The sequence below is a fragment of the Callithrix jacchus genome, chromosome 12 (genome assembly GCF_049354715.1).
Source record: "Callithrix jacchus isolate 240 chromosome 12, calJac240_pri, whole genome shotgun sequence".
Lineage (NCBI taxonomy): Eukaryota > Metazoa > Chordata > Mammalia > Primates > Cebidae > Callithrix > Callithrix jacchus.
In genome coordinates, this window is record NC_133513.1 from 53,059,973 (window position 1) to 53,075,733 (window position 15,761).

At 43.1% G+C, this 15,761-nt stretch overlaps 1 protein-coding gene across 48 annotated transcripts in view; it reads left to right on the top strand.

Moving 5' to 3' along the window:
* KCNMA1 (potassium calcium-activated channel subfamily M alpha 1) overlaps positions 1-15,761 on the top strand; it is a 767,226-nt gene that overhangs the window by 510,807 nt on the left and 240,658 nt on the right. For all 48 annotated transcript variants that reach the window (XM_035266161.3, XM_054242917.2, XM_054242918.2 and 45 more), the window contains one exon: positions 8,837-8,912. In XM_035266161.3, the coding sequence (XP_035122052.1) occupies positions 8,837-8,912 (76 nt within the window). The remainder of the gene's footprint in view (positions 1-8,836; positions 8,913-15,761) is intronic.

Genomic DNA, 15,761 nt, shown 5'->3' on the forward strand with positions numbered 1-15,761 from the left:
AACCATCTTATCAGTTTGGCCTGGTTTTGAACTCCATATAACTGGGTCTTACAGAATGATTCTCAGTGTTGGGCTTCGTTCTCTCAATGTTATATGTAGGTGTACCTGACAGTGTTAACTTCCTGCTTTTGGGGTTTTTTTGTTTGTTTTGGAGACAGAGTCTTGCTCTGTCACCCAGGCTGGAGTGCAGTGGTGCAATCTTGGCTCACTGCAACATCCGCCTCCCGGTTCTACTGATTCTCCTGCCTCAGCCTCCTGAGTATTACAGGTACATGCACGCTGCCAGTACACATTTTTTGTATTTTAGTATACACAGGGTTTCACCATATTGACTAGGCTGGTCTCAAACTCCTGACCTTAAGTAATCCACCTGCCTCGGTCGCCCAAGGTTCTGAGATTACAGGCGTGAGCCACCGCACCCAGCCTGTTTTGTGCTTATCTTTGCATTTGAGATTTTCTGTTAGCCTATATGTGAATGCTGTCTTTGTGTGTTGCAGCTTGTTGGGAATACTGAGGTATGCTACAGTGTGTTTCTGTCCAGTAACTGGTCTTCCAGCTGTGGGGACAGTGTGTTTCTTCTAAGAGTTCCAGTTTACTCAAGTTATTGCTCTATCTTAACACCTCAAGTGTAAGCACTTGCTGCCATGTACTGACCACTCCTGTTTGGCACTCCAGTCAATCAGTATCATTGTCACAGCCTCCCTCTTCCCAGGGTCAGCCACATCATTTTACCTTTCAGATAGTTGTTTCATTCTTCACTGTGATCTCTCCACCCCCAACCAACCTCAGTCTTTATGTATTGACCAAAGACATTTTTAATATTCTGATTATCATTGTGGAGAGATATATATGTGTATGTTTGTGTATATCTTTCTTTCTCTTTATAGAAATATATATTTATGGAAAATATGTGTGTGTGTGTGTGTGTGTGTGTGTGTGTATATATATATCCAGTTAGTTTCTAACAGAATATCTACCAACATTTTGTCTCTGTCTTTTACATGTTGTAATCTCCTCTTCCATTCTTTTTATTCTTATGGGATTTTACTGTTTCCGACCCCCCCACAACCTTTCTGTTACTTTAGTAAAGTTTTGAGAAGGGGCAGAGATAAACCACTGTGATCCATCTGCTATGTTTAACTAGAATGCTCTGGATTATCAGTGGTGAGGGGTGCTTAGACCCAGGTGTCAACAATTCTGAAAGTTTCCCAGGTGATTTAAATCAAATCTTTGACTTTTCCCAGTCAAAGTTCAAAACCAGTGCCCTGAAAGTACAAAGAAAAAAATATAGAAGCAGGAAATAAATAAATAATCTGTATGATGGATGGGATGACTTTTTTTGGATATTGAAAAAAGGAAACATCATGGAAAGATTGATATATTTGACCATATAACAAATTTTAGAATTCAGGGGGAAAGAAACTCTTTTTTTTTTTTCCTTTTTTTTTTTGAGACAGAGTCTTGCTCCATCGCCAGGCGCCAGGCTGAAGTGCAGTGATGTGATCTCGGCTCACTGCAACCTCCGCCTCCTGGGTTCAAGCAAATCTCCTGCCTCAGCCTTCCGAGTAGCTGGGACTACAGGCGTGCTCCACCACGCCCAGCTAATTTTTATATTTTTGGTAGAGACGGGGTTTCACCATGTTGGCCAGGATTGTCTCAATCTCTTGACCTCGTGATCCACCCACCTCGCCTACCAAAGTGCTGGGATTACAGACGTGAGCCACCGTGCCCGGTCAAGAACCTCTTCTTAAGTAAAATTTGACATAAGAAAAATAAGCCAAATTGAGAAGACTGATGAACTGTAGGATCTAATATATGATATAGAAAATCTTCATTATAAAATAATGCAAGTATATTACTACAGATAAGATAAATACACAGGCAGACTGGCAAAGGTCACTGTAAAGCATTTTAAAGAAGAAAATAAAATAACTAATAATTTTATGAAAAATAATTAGCTTTATTTGTTAAGATAGAAAAGCAAAATAAAACAGCCATGAGCTCTTGTTTGGGCCCTATCAAATTGAGATTCTTTTAAAAAATTTTTTTAATTTTTTAATTTATTTTTTTGAGACGGAGTCTCGCTGTGTTGCCCAGGCTGAAGTACAGTGGCAAGATCTAGGCTCACTGCACCCTCCACCTCCAGGTTCAAGCGATTCTCTTGCCTCAGCCTCCAGAGTAGCTGGGATTACAGAGACATACCATCATACCTGATTAATTTTTTGTATTTTCAGTAGAGATGGGGTTTCACCATGTTGCCCAGCCTGGTCTCGAACTCCTGACCTCAAGTGATCCATCCACCTCAGCCTCCCAAAGTGTTGGGATTACAGGTGTGAGCCACCATGACTGACCTCAAATTGGGATTCTTATTTTCCTCCCCTCCCTCCCTCCCTTGCTGCCTTCCTTCCGATTTTCTCTATCACAGTACTCAATCCAATGGGGATACAAGCAAAAGAGCATTTGCATACTGAAGGGAATGCAAATTGTGAGGACAAGTTGGCAAGATGTATTGAAGTCTTGAAAGTGCTTGCTTGAGTCCTCATGTCTGAACTGGAACTGCTGGGCTCAAGTCTGTCCAGGGCAGTGGCTACAAGCTTGGGCTTTGTAGAGTATGACAGATTTGGGGTGAAACCTGGCTTGGTTGCTTACAAACTGTACTGGATACACTAGCTCATTTGTTTCTTTTTAGCTATTTTCTTCTGTTGTAAGAACATTTAAAACAAGATAGAGGTTTTAGTGTGTAGTAAGTAATTAAATATACTAGATTGTCTATAATAATAGATTTGATGTCATTGTCAACATAATCATTTAACCAGTAATTTAAAATAACAATAACACGATATGTAGTGTGTGTGTGTGTGTGTGTGTGTATGTGTGTGTGTGTGTGTGTGTGTGTGCATGCACCTTTCTGGGCTTTCTAGTCCATCTTGATGACTTTTCTGTGGAGTATGTACACTCCCATGCTCTTGTAATTCTCTACCATCATATGATGAAATTACCATTTACTGAGTGCCTCTGGTATGCCCACATAGACTCTGAGAATGCTTGGTCTTCTGATATGCAGAATCACCAGGGTAGGATTTAATGCTCATGCCTGTGAGGGAATAAGGATGGAGAACTCAGGCTGGGTGCAGCTGCCTGGGAAGCCTCAGCCCATCCCACAGGGAACAGCGCCACCAGATGCCCTTCAGGGTTATCCCAAATTGAGGCAAGGCAGCTGACCTTTGTTCCCACATCAGCCAGCCATTGCGGGGGCACCAGGGGATTGCAGCCTCAGGTGAGGCAGCTCCTTGTAGCAGAGGAGGGACCAGCTGTGATCTTTTAGCAGGTCACTCTTCAAGAGCTCAGGACAAATACGGTCCCTGAAGAGGGGATCTGGGTTGTACCCTACAGCGTCCAATATAGCTCATGTCTTTTCTTTATTTAATGCAGCCTTGGATATGATACCCTAGTAATTTCTTTAGGATTATTGTTAGTCATTGGTGTGATAAACTTGCCATTTAAAAAAAAAATGTGTGAGGAACCTGTGTCCAGGTAATGCCGACTTTCTAAACTAATACAGAACATGGAAAAACACAGGTAAGTTCATTGTTAAGACTTAATAATATAATATACATAGAGAAGTTGACTATTTTTTGAAAGTGTAAAAAAATCACTTGTAAAACTTTCTGAACCTGGTACCTTTTGGGGAGGGCATGTAACTTCTGGCTTTTGCTACATACACTCTCTTATAGATATTTTGTATTGCCTTAGAAAATCATTTATTTCAGAGATTTTATAGAATAAAGAATAACAAGAGGTATTATAAAATAGAGAAGATGAATAATTGTCACCAAAGAGAGGTGTCTACTTCTCCACTCTCTTTTCTTGGCCTCCTGTCTTAGCCTGACATCACTGTCCGTAGTCCTCTGGGCTCTTTCTGGTTATAGCAGGAGTGGCCATTGGTTAAGGCTTTTCCCCAATTAGGCTACTTTCTACTTCCTAAGAGTGCAGCCCTGACCTCTGTCAGGGGACCCCGCAGGGCTGTGCCTTTTCCCTTTAGTAGGCGACATAGAGCCTCAGAATTCTGAATGTGGATTATCTAACCTTTAACTCCGCCACCTAATTCTTTCTCAAAACTTTAATTCATTCATTTATTCAAACAAGGATTTATTGAGCCTTCATCTTATGCCAGACACTATGTTCAGTGTTGGAAAATATAGCCCTGAACAAAGCAGACAGCAGCCCCTCCCCTCCTAGAGCTGATGCTACAGAGAGGGAGACAGAAGGTAACCACATAACCGAGGTGCTGGTGCATCATGCTGAGGAGAAAGTGAAGCAGGAAAGAGGGTAGGGCGTTTCAGGGGTGGTGTGGGAGGAATGGCATGTTTAGGTTTGGTAGCCAGGGAAGGTCACACTGATCACGGGACACTGAGTGAGAACCTAAAGGAGGTGAGAAACTGTGCCATGTGCGCATCTGGGGAACAGTATTCCAGGCAGAGAGGCTGCACATGCAGAGGCCCTGGGGCAGTTGCATGCCTGTGTGTTCAAGGGTCGCTGAAGACATCTGCCAGATCAGCATGTCTTTCAGGAATCATTCACAGTAGGAGTGGCAGTAGGAAGCCATCAGATCCAAAAGGGGATAGTGCTGGTGGTGGGTGGTATTGCTTTAGGCCTTTGAAGGCCTTTGACTTTTACTCTGTGTAAAATGAGGGCATTGAAAGCTTCTGAGCAGAGACCACAAGGGGTCCAGGGCAGAGAGCAGTCAGGAAGCCGATATGGTTTGACTGTGTCCCCATCCAAATCTCATCTTGAATTGTAGTTCCCATAATACCCACATGTTGTGGGAGGGACCTGGTGGAAGGTAATTGAATCATGGGGGCAGTTATCCCCATACTGCTCTTCTCGTAATAGTGAGTTCTAATGAGATCTGATGGTTTTATTAGGTGCTTTTCCCTCTTTGCTTGGCACTTCTCCTTCTCACCACTATGTGAAGAAGGATGTGTTTGCTTCCCCTTCTGTCATGACTGTAAGTTTCCTGAGGCTTCTCCCACCCTGCAGAACTGTGAGTCAGTTAAACCTCTTTCCTTTATAGATTGTCCAGTCTCAGGTATGTCTTTATTAGCAGAGTGAGGATGGACTAATACAGAAATAATGTGAATGGTTCCTGAAAGACACGTGCTTTACATCAACCATTTCTCCAGATAGCCTGGCTTGATCTGAGGATAAAATGTAGACTAACTTTTTTAACCTATGGAGAACTTCAATGACTCATTTGCATTAATGAAACTCAGTGCCAGTCAGATAGGCAAAGGCACCTTTGTTCAGCCCAAGGGGTCTTGCTTCTGCAACACCCTGGGTCCCTTTTGCAGGGAGACATTTCCCTCTGGTCTCCATGTTGAGAAAAATAAATGATTCTCCTGCAAGCCAGTTTGTTTTTCTCTCTTATGTATACACTATTAATCTTGTCCTGTCTCCTTGCTTGCTTTTGGGAAGAAGGTGCTCAGAGCTAGATCTGCAGTTTGTCTCTAGCAAGAGGACAGGACCCTGTGGCCTCTGCATTCATTTCTTTCCTCCCCTTACTTTCATACACCTTAATTAAAAGGAAAGCTCTTATTCTGTTATGTTTTTGTGGCTCACTCAAATGTGACAAGCTGTAGATTAGCAACTGATACAAACGGCTTCATTTAAAGATTAAAAGGAGGAATCCAGTTTGAAGTTTAGGTTGTTTGTATTCTATTTTTAGTTCCATAAATACAATTGTATCTATGCACACACAGTATTTTCACGATGAAACCCTAAGCAGCTAATACATTGTTAGTGTGTGTATTTCTACAGGAGTGCCTCTTATTTACGGTTTTGCTTCCTAAGGTTTCAGTTACCCCCCATGAACTGTAGTCTGAAAATCTTAAATAGAAAATTTTAGAAATTAGCAATTCATAAGTTTTAAGTTGCATGCTGTCCTGCTTGGCCCCATCTGAGACAAGAATCCTCCCTTTGTCCGGCATATTCGTGCCATCTGCACTCCCGACCCATTAGTCTCTCGGTGCCACTCAGTGGGCACACCCATGTCTTGCTGCCACAGTGCATGTGTTCAAGCAACCATTATTTTACTTAATAAGGACCTCAAGGTGCAAGAATAGTGATGCTGGTGCATACAGTCGTAATTGTTCTACTTTATTATTGCCATTGCTTATTTGTTTGTTTTCTCCGAACAGAGTCTTGTTCTGTTGCCCAGGCTGGCATGAAGTGGCATGATCTTAGCTCACTGCAATCTTCGCCTCCCTGGGTTCAAGCAATTCTCCTGCCTCAGCCTCCCGAGTAGCTGCGATTACAGGCGTGTGCCACAGCACCTGGCTAATTTTTGTGTTTTTAGTAGAGATGGGGTTTTACCGTGTTGGCCAGGCTGGTCTCAAAACTCCTGATCTCATGATCTGCCTGCCTCAGCCTCCCAAAGTGCTGGGATTACAGATGTTAGCCACTGTGCCTGGCCCTTATTCTCATTGTTAATCCCTTCCTGTCCCTAATTTGTAAATTAAACTATACCGTAGGTGTGTGTATGTAATACATGTAGCATCTGGTACTAGCTGAGGTTTCAGACATTCACTAGGAAATCCTGGAGCGTATCCCTGGAAGAACATGGGAGGGTGTTGTATCTTTGATGGTTTCAGTGCTAATTGCCAGTGGCCTTCTACTCCAAGTTTCCAAGTTTGTTTTAGCTCAGTAATATGCAGCAGTGATGCTGGTATGAGATAACAGTCTAGACTGGGCTGGAAGGTTAGAACCAGCAGTAGAGTCTGATATAGGTTTAATTTCTAGCCTTTGCCCCTCCCATTCTGATTTAGCAACTCTTATGAACCTCTTTGAAAGCTTTCTGCACACACTGAGCAAGCAATATATTGTTTTGAGACCTTAGAATTTAAAATTTTGTTGTCACTTTTATTCTTGAACAACCACTTCACTGGGTATAGAAATCTTGGGTCAGATTCTGTTTGTCTAAAAATCATGAGAATTTCCTAATCACCATTTAACACTTCTATATAATGATCTTTGTTACTTTAATGGTAAATGACCCCATCAGCACTGATGCTTCATTTTTATTGCTTGATTTTAATACTTGAAACGTGAATGTGAAAAGCCAGATGCTTCTTGGCTCTGGTCTCTAAGAGCTGATCCTGCTTTTTATGTTTTAGTCGCCAGTCATTTTTTCGTATCTCAAAAGTTCTTTTCTGTGATGTCCTGGCCTTTGCTTCTGATCAGTGTGCTGTTCGGACTTCCCTTTGGAACACATTTTATTTACGGGTTGGATCTCTGTCTACTTTCTGAAGTTTCATCTTTTTTCTCTCCCTTTCTCCTATTTTCTCTGCTTTCTGGGATGGTTTCTTAGTTTTGCACTCCACACCATGGCCAGTTTTCAGCAGTGCTAAGTCAGGCTTTCATCAGCTCAGTTATGACTGTGCTTTTGGCCGTGAGCCCTTCTATTTCATCAACATCCCGTCTCATCTCTGCAATTATTTAATAAAAAGTGATATAAATATTATTTAGCATAGAAGGAGAATGTTTTCATAAAAATGTCTTCTGTTTGTGATGGTAAATTTTTTTCAGATGAGAAATTATTTTTTGAGCCAATCCTTTTCTCTCTTTCTTTGTAGAGTCAGATTTTCCCCCACATCACAAGCTTTAAGTTAATTTTCCCTTATTACCTAAACAGGTCAGCTCCATGTTGGGTGCAGTTAGCGTTCTCTTAGTTCAAGGAGAAGGTAGTAAGGATTCCTTCCCACTGCTGTGCCCTAGGCTGCCTTTTCACTGCCTCACAGGTGTGGGAGAACAAAGCCCCACCCACGGGCATAGAGCTGTCTGTCAACTCAGTGCTCTGGAGGGCTTCACACTGCCTTTGGCACACGGTGGTGCTTAATAAAATGCTTCTAGAAAATCTGCAAAAGAAAACCCCCTTGAGAGTGGGTGTGACATTCAGTGTGTCTCAAAGCTGTGACAAACCAGCATTTTGTAAGTCATATCCTTGCATGATAGCCAAAGTGGTATAGCCCAGGACTGACTATGAATGTTCTGACTCATGAATTTCACCTCAACAGAAATATAATTTACTCTTAGCTACTAAAAGATAATAATTTGCATTTTAAAGGGTTCTTGATGTGTTTTCCTTCTTCATCTGTCTTCTGCCACCTAAACATTGATGTTTCTTTTCCATTCAAGAAAGGTCATTGATTTAGAAAGGACAAACCATTTCTCTTAACTCTTAATAAAAGGGGAACTATATAAATTTTGAATCCTAAAGTTGTGGGGTGTGATATCTTACTGATCTTTTTTTTTTATTGGGAGGAAAATGTAGAAGTTTGTAGAAAACAGATAACACTGTGGGCTGTACTCTTCATTTTATCAGGGATGAAGATAAAGATAAAAAATAAAATCCATCAAAGACATAAGGTTATCCGATTTAGTCTCAATCTGCTCTTAGCGCAAGGGTTTCCCTGAGTTATCACAATTCCTAGGGTTTTTCAGAGACAAAATCCTGCCAGACAGCTAGGTAACTTAGAAAACCAGGCTTTCAATCAGAGATCACCAAATGAAAAGTCTCATTAACCTGGCTCCTCCCCATGAGCCCTTCCCCTAAAGAGGTTCCAAACAGGCTACCTTTATAAGGAGAAAGTCCATTTACCAGCCAAGATTAAACCAGTCAAGAATCAGAATGAGGGAATATGTCCGAGGTACCAGTTGGTTTATCTTCTGCAAGAACTTCCCATCCCTTTGACCCTTGGGAACTGTAAATCAAATGGCAGACTGTGAACACTAAAACCACGCATTGAAAATAATGCATCTCTCTCACTCTTCTTTCCAGGTTTGAGATTTTTAAGAGCTCTGAGACTGATACAGTTTTCAGAAATTTTGCAGTTTCTGAATATTCTTAAAACAAGGTAAGATGTTCTTTGTCGTATTTTTTTCATTCCAGTCCCCTATGCCAAGTTGCAACTATCAAGTGTGCTTGCTTTCCTCACAATGACATTATTAATGTTATATGATTTACAGAAAGAGTGAGCTAACACAGAGAGGGAGAGAAAACCTAGAGTAGGGTTTGTGTTGCTGTCTTCTGCAGGGCCAGGGAACTATGTGGTGAAAGAGAGAAATAGCCGTGCAGGCAGGGGAGTAGGGACAATTTTAGGGACGTATGGCTGATATCTGGGCGCCTGGTGGGGTTGCCCAGATCTAAGCCACGGTGTTGAAGGGCGAGGTGCACAGCGAATGAAGGATAGATTTGCTCATTGATTGGGAAGTCCTTGCTGCCAGATTCTAAAGCGCCCCTCTATTACATCACTAAATAAGAAATTGAACCCAGTCATAAAGGCAATAGAAGCAATGCTGTGAGAGGCAATCACAAACCTCATACAGCAAACAGAAAATCATTTCATTTCAAAGCACATTTTAGATGTTCACTTTATATCCATATAGCCCTGGGGGCTTGCTCTGTGAATTGCCTTTTGGGGGAAAACCTACAAACCTCCTGACGAATGCACCATGAATACTTCTGTTAACTGCATTATGATCTGGAAAACACAACTGGACCTAGGAGGAAAAGCCCCCAGAGGATCCCTTTCCTGATGACCTGCCGGCTTGCAGAGCTGCCCTGAAACCAGGGCTGTCTTGATGAATAAACTAATACAAGAGGTTAGACGTGCTCTAATGGAGAATAAGTACAGGCCATAAATTTCTCTTCTAGGAAATTACACTCTAAGAAGTTCACTTCTAATGTTCCATTTCCTCTTTGGTTGCCCTTCATGCATTTGATAAATGATTAAAAACAGGACACCTCCATATTTTGTGATTTGTAATTAACATAGCTGCAGTTTTGAGGATTAGATTCAGCATCATTTTCCTGGTAACACAGGCTGGGACCCAGCTTCCTGAATGAACCTGACACAGCCAACAAATTCAGCCTATGATTGGCTTTACTCCTTGGTCGTTTGTGGTTTTTTTGCTTGTTTATTTTGTTTCGGTTTAATTCTGAATCGGTTTCCTCTGACTGTTCATCTGTGTGACTGTGAGATCAAATTCACTTTCTATTAGCCAAGTTGAAAAGAAAAAGAGAATCCGATGGCACTGAAGTCTTCAAAAGTATGTCCTCCCACCTTTTACTGTTCATTATCCTGAGATAAGAATTCACGAGTTCTCTATTTATTAGCAATAATGTAATATTATTCATATACAGTGAATACTGTTTTTCTTCATATTTTTCTGAGTGACAACCTTGATTTCTGCCTTTTAATGATTATTCTATGTACTAGAAACATATTACTTTTGAAATGTACATGATCAATGAAGCTAGCATCTCTCCAATATTTACCTACATCAGATTTGCTCCAATGGACTGCGTTTTTATAAGTGGAATGTACAAGTACCCAGCACCACGCATAGAGCCTTGTCCTAAAGAGACACTCATGTTTCTGGTAGGGATTGTGTTTTGTGATAATGTCTAGCATCAGGTATTATCTGTCTCCCTGTTTCACAATTACATCATATGTTAGGGGGATTTTAAATCTTAGATGCCAGCATTTTGAGAAGGTTCCATTCCTCTGGGGAATATTGTCTACTCCCTGGACCCTTTTAGGACTTGAGAGAATGATGGACCATCTGAATATCTTTTTCTGACCCTCTGCTAGGACACTCACCTCTCTCTCCTTTGGATATGGGAAGTGGCTGTGGGCTCCCTGGTGGTCAGCTTACCCACCAACTGCACAGTTATGGGTGCTTCCTCCTCTCAGTGCAGAGCCAGGGAAGCTGAAGCAGCCAGCCAGGGTATGAGGGAGAAAATGGCCCTAGGGAAGAGTCACGGGGTGGAAGGCTGGCTGGGCATCTGCCATCTGGGCCCCAAAACAGCATTTCTCCAGCACCCCACTTCCCTCTATGTGAAACTCCTATGAGAGGGTACTTTTCGCCACAACCCCACAACATGGGTTTTCAGAGTTCTCGTCACTTATGGTCATAACCAGGTGGTTGAAGTAATTCAGCAAGCCTGGAATGAGCACCCATTGGTGTCAGCAGCAAGGTGGGTGCTAGGATGGAGTCCTGCTGGCAGAGACCTTGCTAGGTGGGGGCCAGGCCATCTGACGGTGTGGTTAATGCTGATGTCAGTATGTCCAGGGGTCGAGAGGGGAGGGGAGCAACTAAGCTGGGCTTGGCATGAGTTGTGGGGCAGTCAAGGATCTTTTCAAGGAGAAGGGGGTGCTTTGGATAAGCCTGGTAGAATACTAAGTGTCATCCTCTGGGGGCTGGGCATGTGAGGGCGGGAGGAGCGGGGTTGTCTTCTAATCAAGGAAGCTGCAAACATCACACTGGTGTGAGCATGGCACTTGGGGAAACTGGGTAATTCTGTACTCCTGGACATTAAGGGTTCTGTGGTGGAAAGAGGAGGATGAGGTTAAGAGGGTAGGAAAGGCCAGGTCACCAGGGACAGAAGCAAACGTCGTGTAATTGTAAGAACTCTAGAAGTTCTAGGATGACTCTCTGAGCCCATTCTCTCTCCAGGTGCCGGCCCAGCTAATCTTGGCTCCTTTTTGGGCATCCCCAAGTGTGGATCCCAAAGCTCTCTTTTCCCAGAGAAAGTGCAGCCTTGCCATTTGTAGGGCTTTGGACTTTTAGCGATTCTCCTGTGACTCTTCTTTACTCTGCTGCTTTCATAGTAGTCTTTTCAGGAGGGTGAGGTGGGGACCCATGCCATCATCCTTAGGGAGGTTTTGTCTGACTCTCTTTGGTAGTGAATCGCTGCCAATCTGTGGTGTTAGGTAGGGATGGAGCCTTTGTGATGCGATTCGAAATCATGATTTGGAATTGGTATTTCATTTTCAGTATTTTGGCTGCCTCACTGGGTCAAGAGCTGGAAGAAACAGGGCAGAGAAGCATAAGGTGGGCAGAAAGATTGATACAGAATTGAGAAGGCAGCAGAGGAAAATTAAGGTGCACGGGATGAAATGGGCCAATCACGGTATATGACCAGCATCAGGGCCCTTTCCCAAACTGCAAGCCCACAGGGGGCCTGGAATACTTCATAGCCTGAAACAGGCCAATTAAAGGGGAGGCAAGGAGACTCCCTCTCACCATCTGAGGTTTTGGCAGTTCCTCAATTGCCCTGCAAATTGGAGCTCTAACACACAGGTGATAGAACACTTATTCTACAATCAGAGGAAAGTCAGCAGCTGTGTTTAAAGGCTATAATCCCTGTCTCATTGACCACAGTAGATATTGATGAGTAAAACATGGATCACTCAGCACATTTTTTCAAAATGGGAATTGCCTTGCTGTTTTTTTCCTTCCTTCCTCCCTTCCTTCCTTCCTTCCTTCCTTCCTTCCTTCCTTCCTTCCTTCCTTCCTCCCTCCCTCCCTCCCTCCCTCCCTCCCTTCCTTCCTTCCTTCCCTCCCTCCCTTCCTCCCCTCCCTCTCTTCCTCCTCCCCCCTCCTCCTCCTCTTCTTCTCCTTCTCTTTCTCCTTCTTCTTCTCATCCTTCTTCTTCCACCTCCTCTCTCTCTCTCTCTCTCTCTCTCTCTCTCTCTCTCTCTCTCTCGTCTCACTTTGTTGCTCAGGCTGGAATGCAGTGGCACTATCTTGGCTCACTGCAACCTCCGTCTTTCAGGTTCAAGTGATTCTCCCTGCCTCAGCTTCCCAAGTAGCTGGGATCATGGCTGGCTAATTTTTATATTTTTAGCAGAGACAGGGTTTCACCATGTTGGCCAGGCTGGTCTCAAACTCCTGACCTCAGGTGATCCGCCTGCCTTGGCCTCCCAAAGTTCTGGGATTACAGGTGTGAGCCACCGCGCCTGGCCTGTTTCCTCTAATTTTAAAATCTGTTCATTGTAAGCATTGCAACAACATACAGAATCATAAAGGATGAATAAAATTGCCTCCACACCACACTGCTTTGAGATAACGATTACATCGACTACGCCACCTTTGGTTTCTCACATAGCGTTCCATTATATGAATGAGTCATCATTATACCTAACCAATATGTTTTTGGGAGACATTTTCAAAACTAAAACTACTACTTACATGACCTTAGAAATGGCTCCAAGGTAAAGATCATAAAGAAGAATATTCTCTATGGATATTGCAAGGGATGTTCAGGGAGAGGCCAAATCATGCAGGTTCTTTGTTCTCAGTCAAGCCCATGAATCTAAGGAGAGCCGTTGAAGGATTTTAATCATGAGAGGAAATGTGGTTAGATTAATATTTTAGAAAGATCCACAATTCCAACAGTGGTATAGAGAATGAGAATGAAGCGTCAAAGAACTCGTAGACCATAAGACCAATTAGGAGGCAGTAGTCCAGGGAGGAGGTAATAGGGCATGGCTGTAGGTGGTGCAAATTGGGGCAGAGAGAGGAGAAGGGATCTAGAGGTAATGAATGGATCGAACTGGCAGAATTTCACTTTGCTTTACTCATGTCATAGTTCAGACCATTTATGTTAGTGCGGTGCAGTCCAGTTAACTTTTTAGGGGGTGGGTATTTTACATCTGTCCAGCAAAGAGCAGTAAAGCAAAACAAGGCCAGCAACACCTGGCAGTACCAGAAGCAAAGAGGAAAATTAGAGACAAGCAGAACAGGGACAGATTTGCACTTCTGTGTACCAAGCCCACGGCATTTTCTGTGTTAACTGAAACATGTCTTGTTAAACATATAGAGGACAAAAGGCCCCAGAAGCTCTAGGGTTACAGTTGTGATCTCTGGAGCCAGACCTTCTCTTGGAACATCCACAGTTTCTTGGAAGAGGTCTCTAATCTACAAGAATCCTGTGCCTGTCCTATAATGATTCACTGTGTCCATTGATGTGAATTAGAACTCATGGGATGGGGACTCAGGAATTGTGCTAGAAATGTGAGAATGATTTACTTTATACGGGTCAGGTTTTCACAATAAGATCATAATCTCCCTGAAGGCGTAGGAAGAGGGCTGGAATCTGAACGGTGTGAATCATTGTAATCATTGGTAGCTTCATGTCTGGCCCAGGCCCCTGGGCTTGGTTAGGAAGGCTGTGACTATCTCCATGCAGAGATACGCAACCTTTGCTGTGCAGAGCACACAGCCCTGCTCCTGGAAACCCCCACTCTCTCTTCCAAAGGAGCCCTGCTCAACCAGGCAAGGTTCACATTTCAGAGTGTGGAGAATGTCCACCAAGGCTTAACCTTGCATCTTTTGCTTGTCGCTTTCAGATGCCTGGTCATAGAGTTTCATTTAGAAAGCAGATTCCTAAACCTAGGGATCTGTGATAATGCTGATGTCATAAAAAAATCTGATTTCAGAGCAAAACATGTACTGTTTTAGCAACAGTGATGAAGTGTTCTGCATATAGCAAGAGCTCCGTAAAGCACTATTAATATCACTGTAATCATCATTTAGAGTTTAATCATCATCATATTTAGGTCATTTCCCCACAGTGCCGAGAGGCTCAGCCTCCAAATAAGTTTAATATCTCAAGAGGACTCCACAGCATTGCTGCTGGGACACCGCTGTGTTTGGGTCCTGAGGATCCAGGAGTATGTAAGTGAAACCACTTGGTATTTAACAATCCCCTGAGAAAATGAACAACACACACATCCCTAGAGCCCTCCCTTTGCTGCTGGCTACCTGTTCTTCATCTATTTCTTACCCTCAAGTGCTGGAGCACACCTTAGAAGACTTACAAGGCAGAGGCGGGAGAGAATTCTGCTCAACACAACATCTAACATATAATAAGGGCTCAATAAATATTGGCAATTATTATCACTTGGCAACTCTAGAAATTACCAAGAGAGACAGAATGGACATTTTGGTTGTTTTTCCAAGTTTTTGAACCAGAAGAAAGTTATTCCACACATCTCAAAAGATCAGTCTCACCCTGAAAATGGAAAATATCTGTTTATTCTTCCCATGAACTGTCAGCATCAACTCTGGAAACACTAAGACCACGGATTCCTCTGTGCTGTTCCACAGAAGGAAGATTGTCGCTCTGAGCATGAAATGAGTTAGTACACATAAAGCACTTAGGATGGTGGCGCATGTGCTGAGCACTGGGAAAGAACTGTCAACATCCGAGCTGATACTATTACTGTGATCTTAAACTCCAGAATCACTGGCTCTCCAATAGAGAGTAAGAGAGGACAGTCATAACAGAGATGAATTGACCGAAACCAATGGGTTGGGCAACCCTGTAGGCTGTATATTAAGCCACTACTGGGAAAATGCAAGAGATAGAAAACAGTTCTTTTCTGCAAGATGCAGCAAGGAACCCAAGAGTCAAATAGCAACCTAAAACTTTACAAAAGACATCTTAAGTCAGTAGGATCAATTACCAATGAATGGCTGGAGGTGAGAGCCCGGGAAAGTCGCTTTGTCTTACAGGTGGGTGGAACGACTTTAAAGAAGCAGTAGGGATTGAACTGGGCTTTGAAGAATGGGGAATATTTGGCTAGATGGGAAGGGCTTTCAAGTTGAGTAAATAGTGTAAACATAGCTATAGTAAATAGGTTTAGCTGGGATGGCACTTTCATGAGTTTATGTGACAGTGATGGTGGGAGACCTGGGACTTCACAAGGTATTGACAAGGGAAGGAGAGAGTTTGAGTGTCATCTTTTAGTCAACATGAAGTCTTTGGACAGTGAAGTGACCTGCTGACAGCAGCATTCAGGGTATATCCCAGTGGGAGTGAACAGGTTGCAGTTTAGGAAGAGAGCAGGGGCAGACACCAGTGCACACAGCGCAGAGTCACAGGGGCCTGCTATGTGCCAGGGACCCAGGGC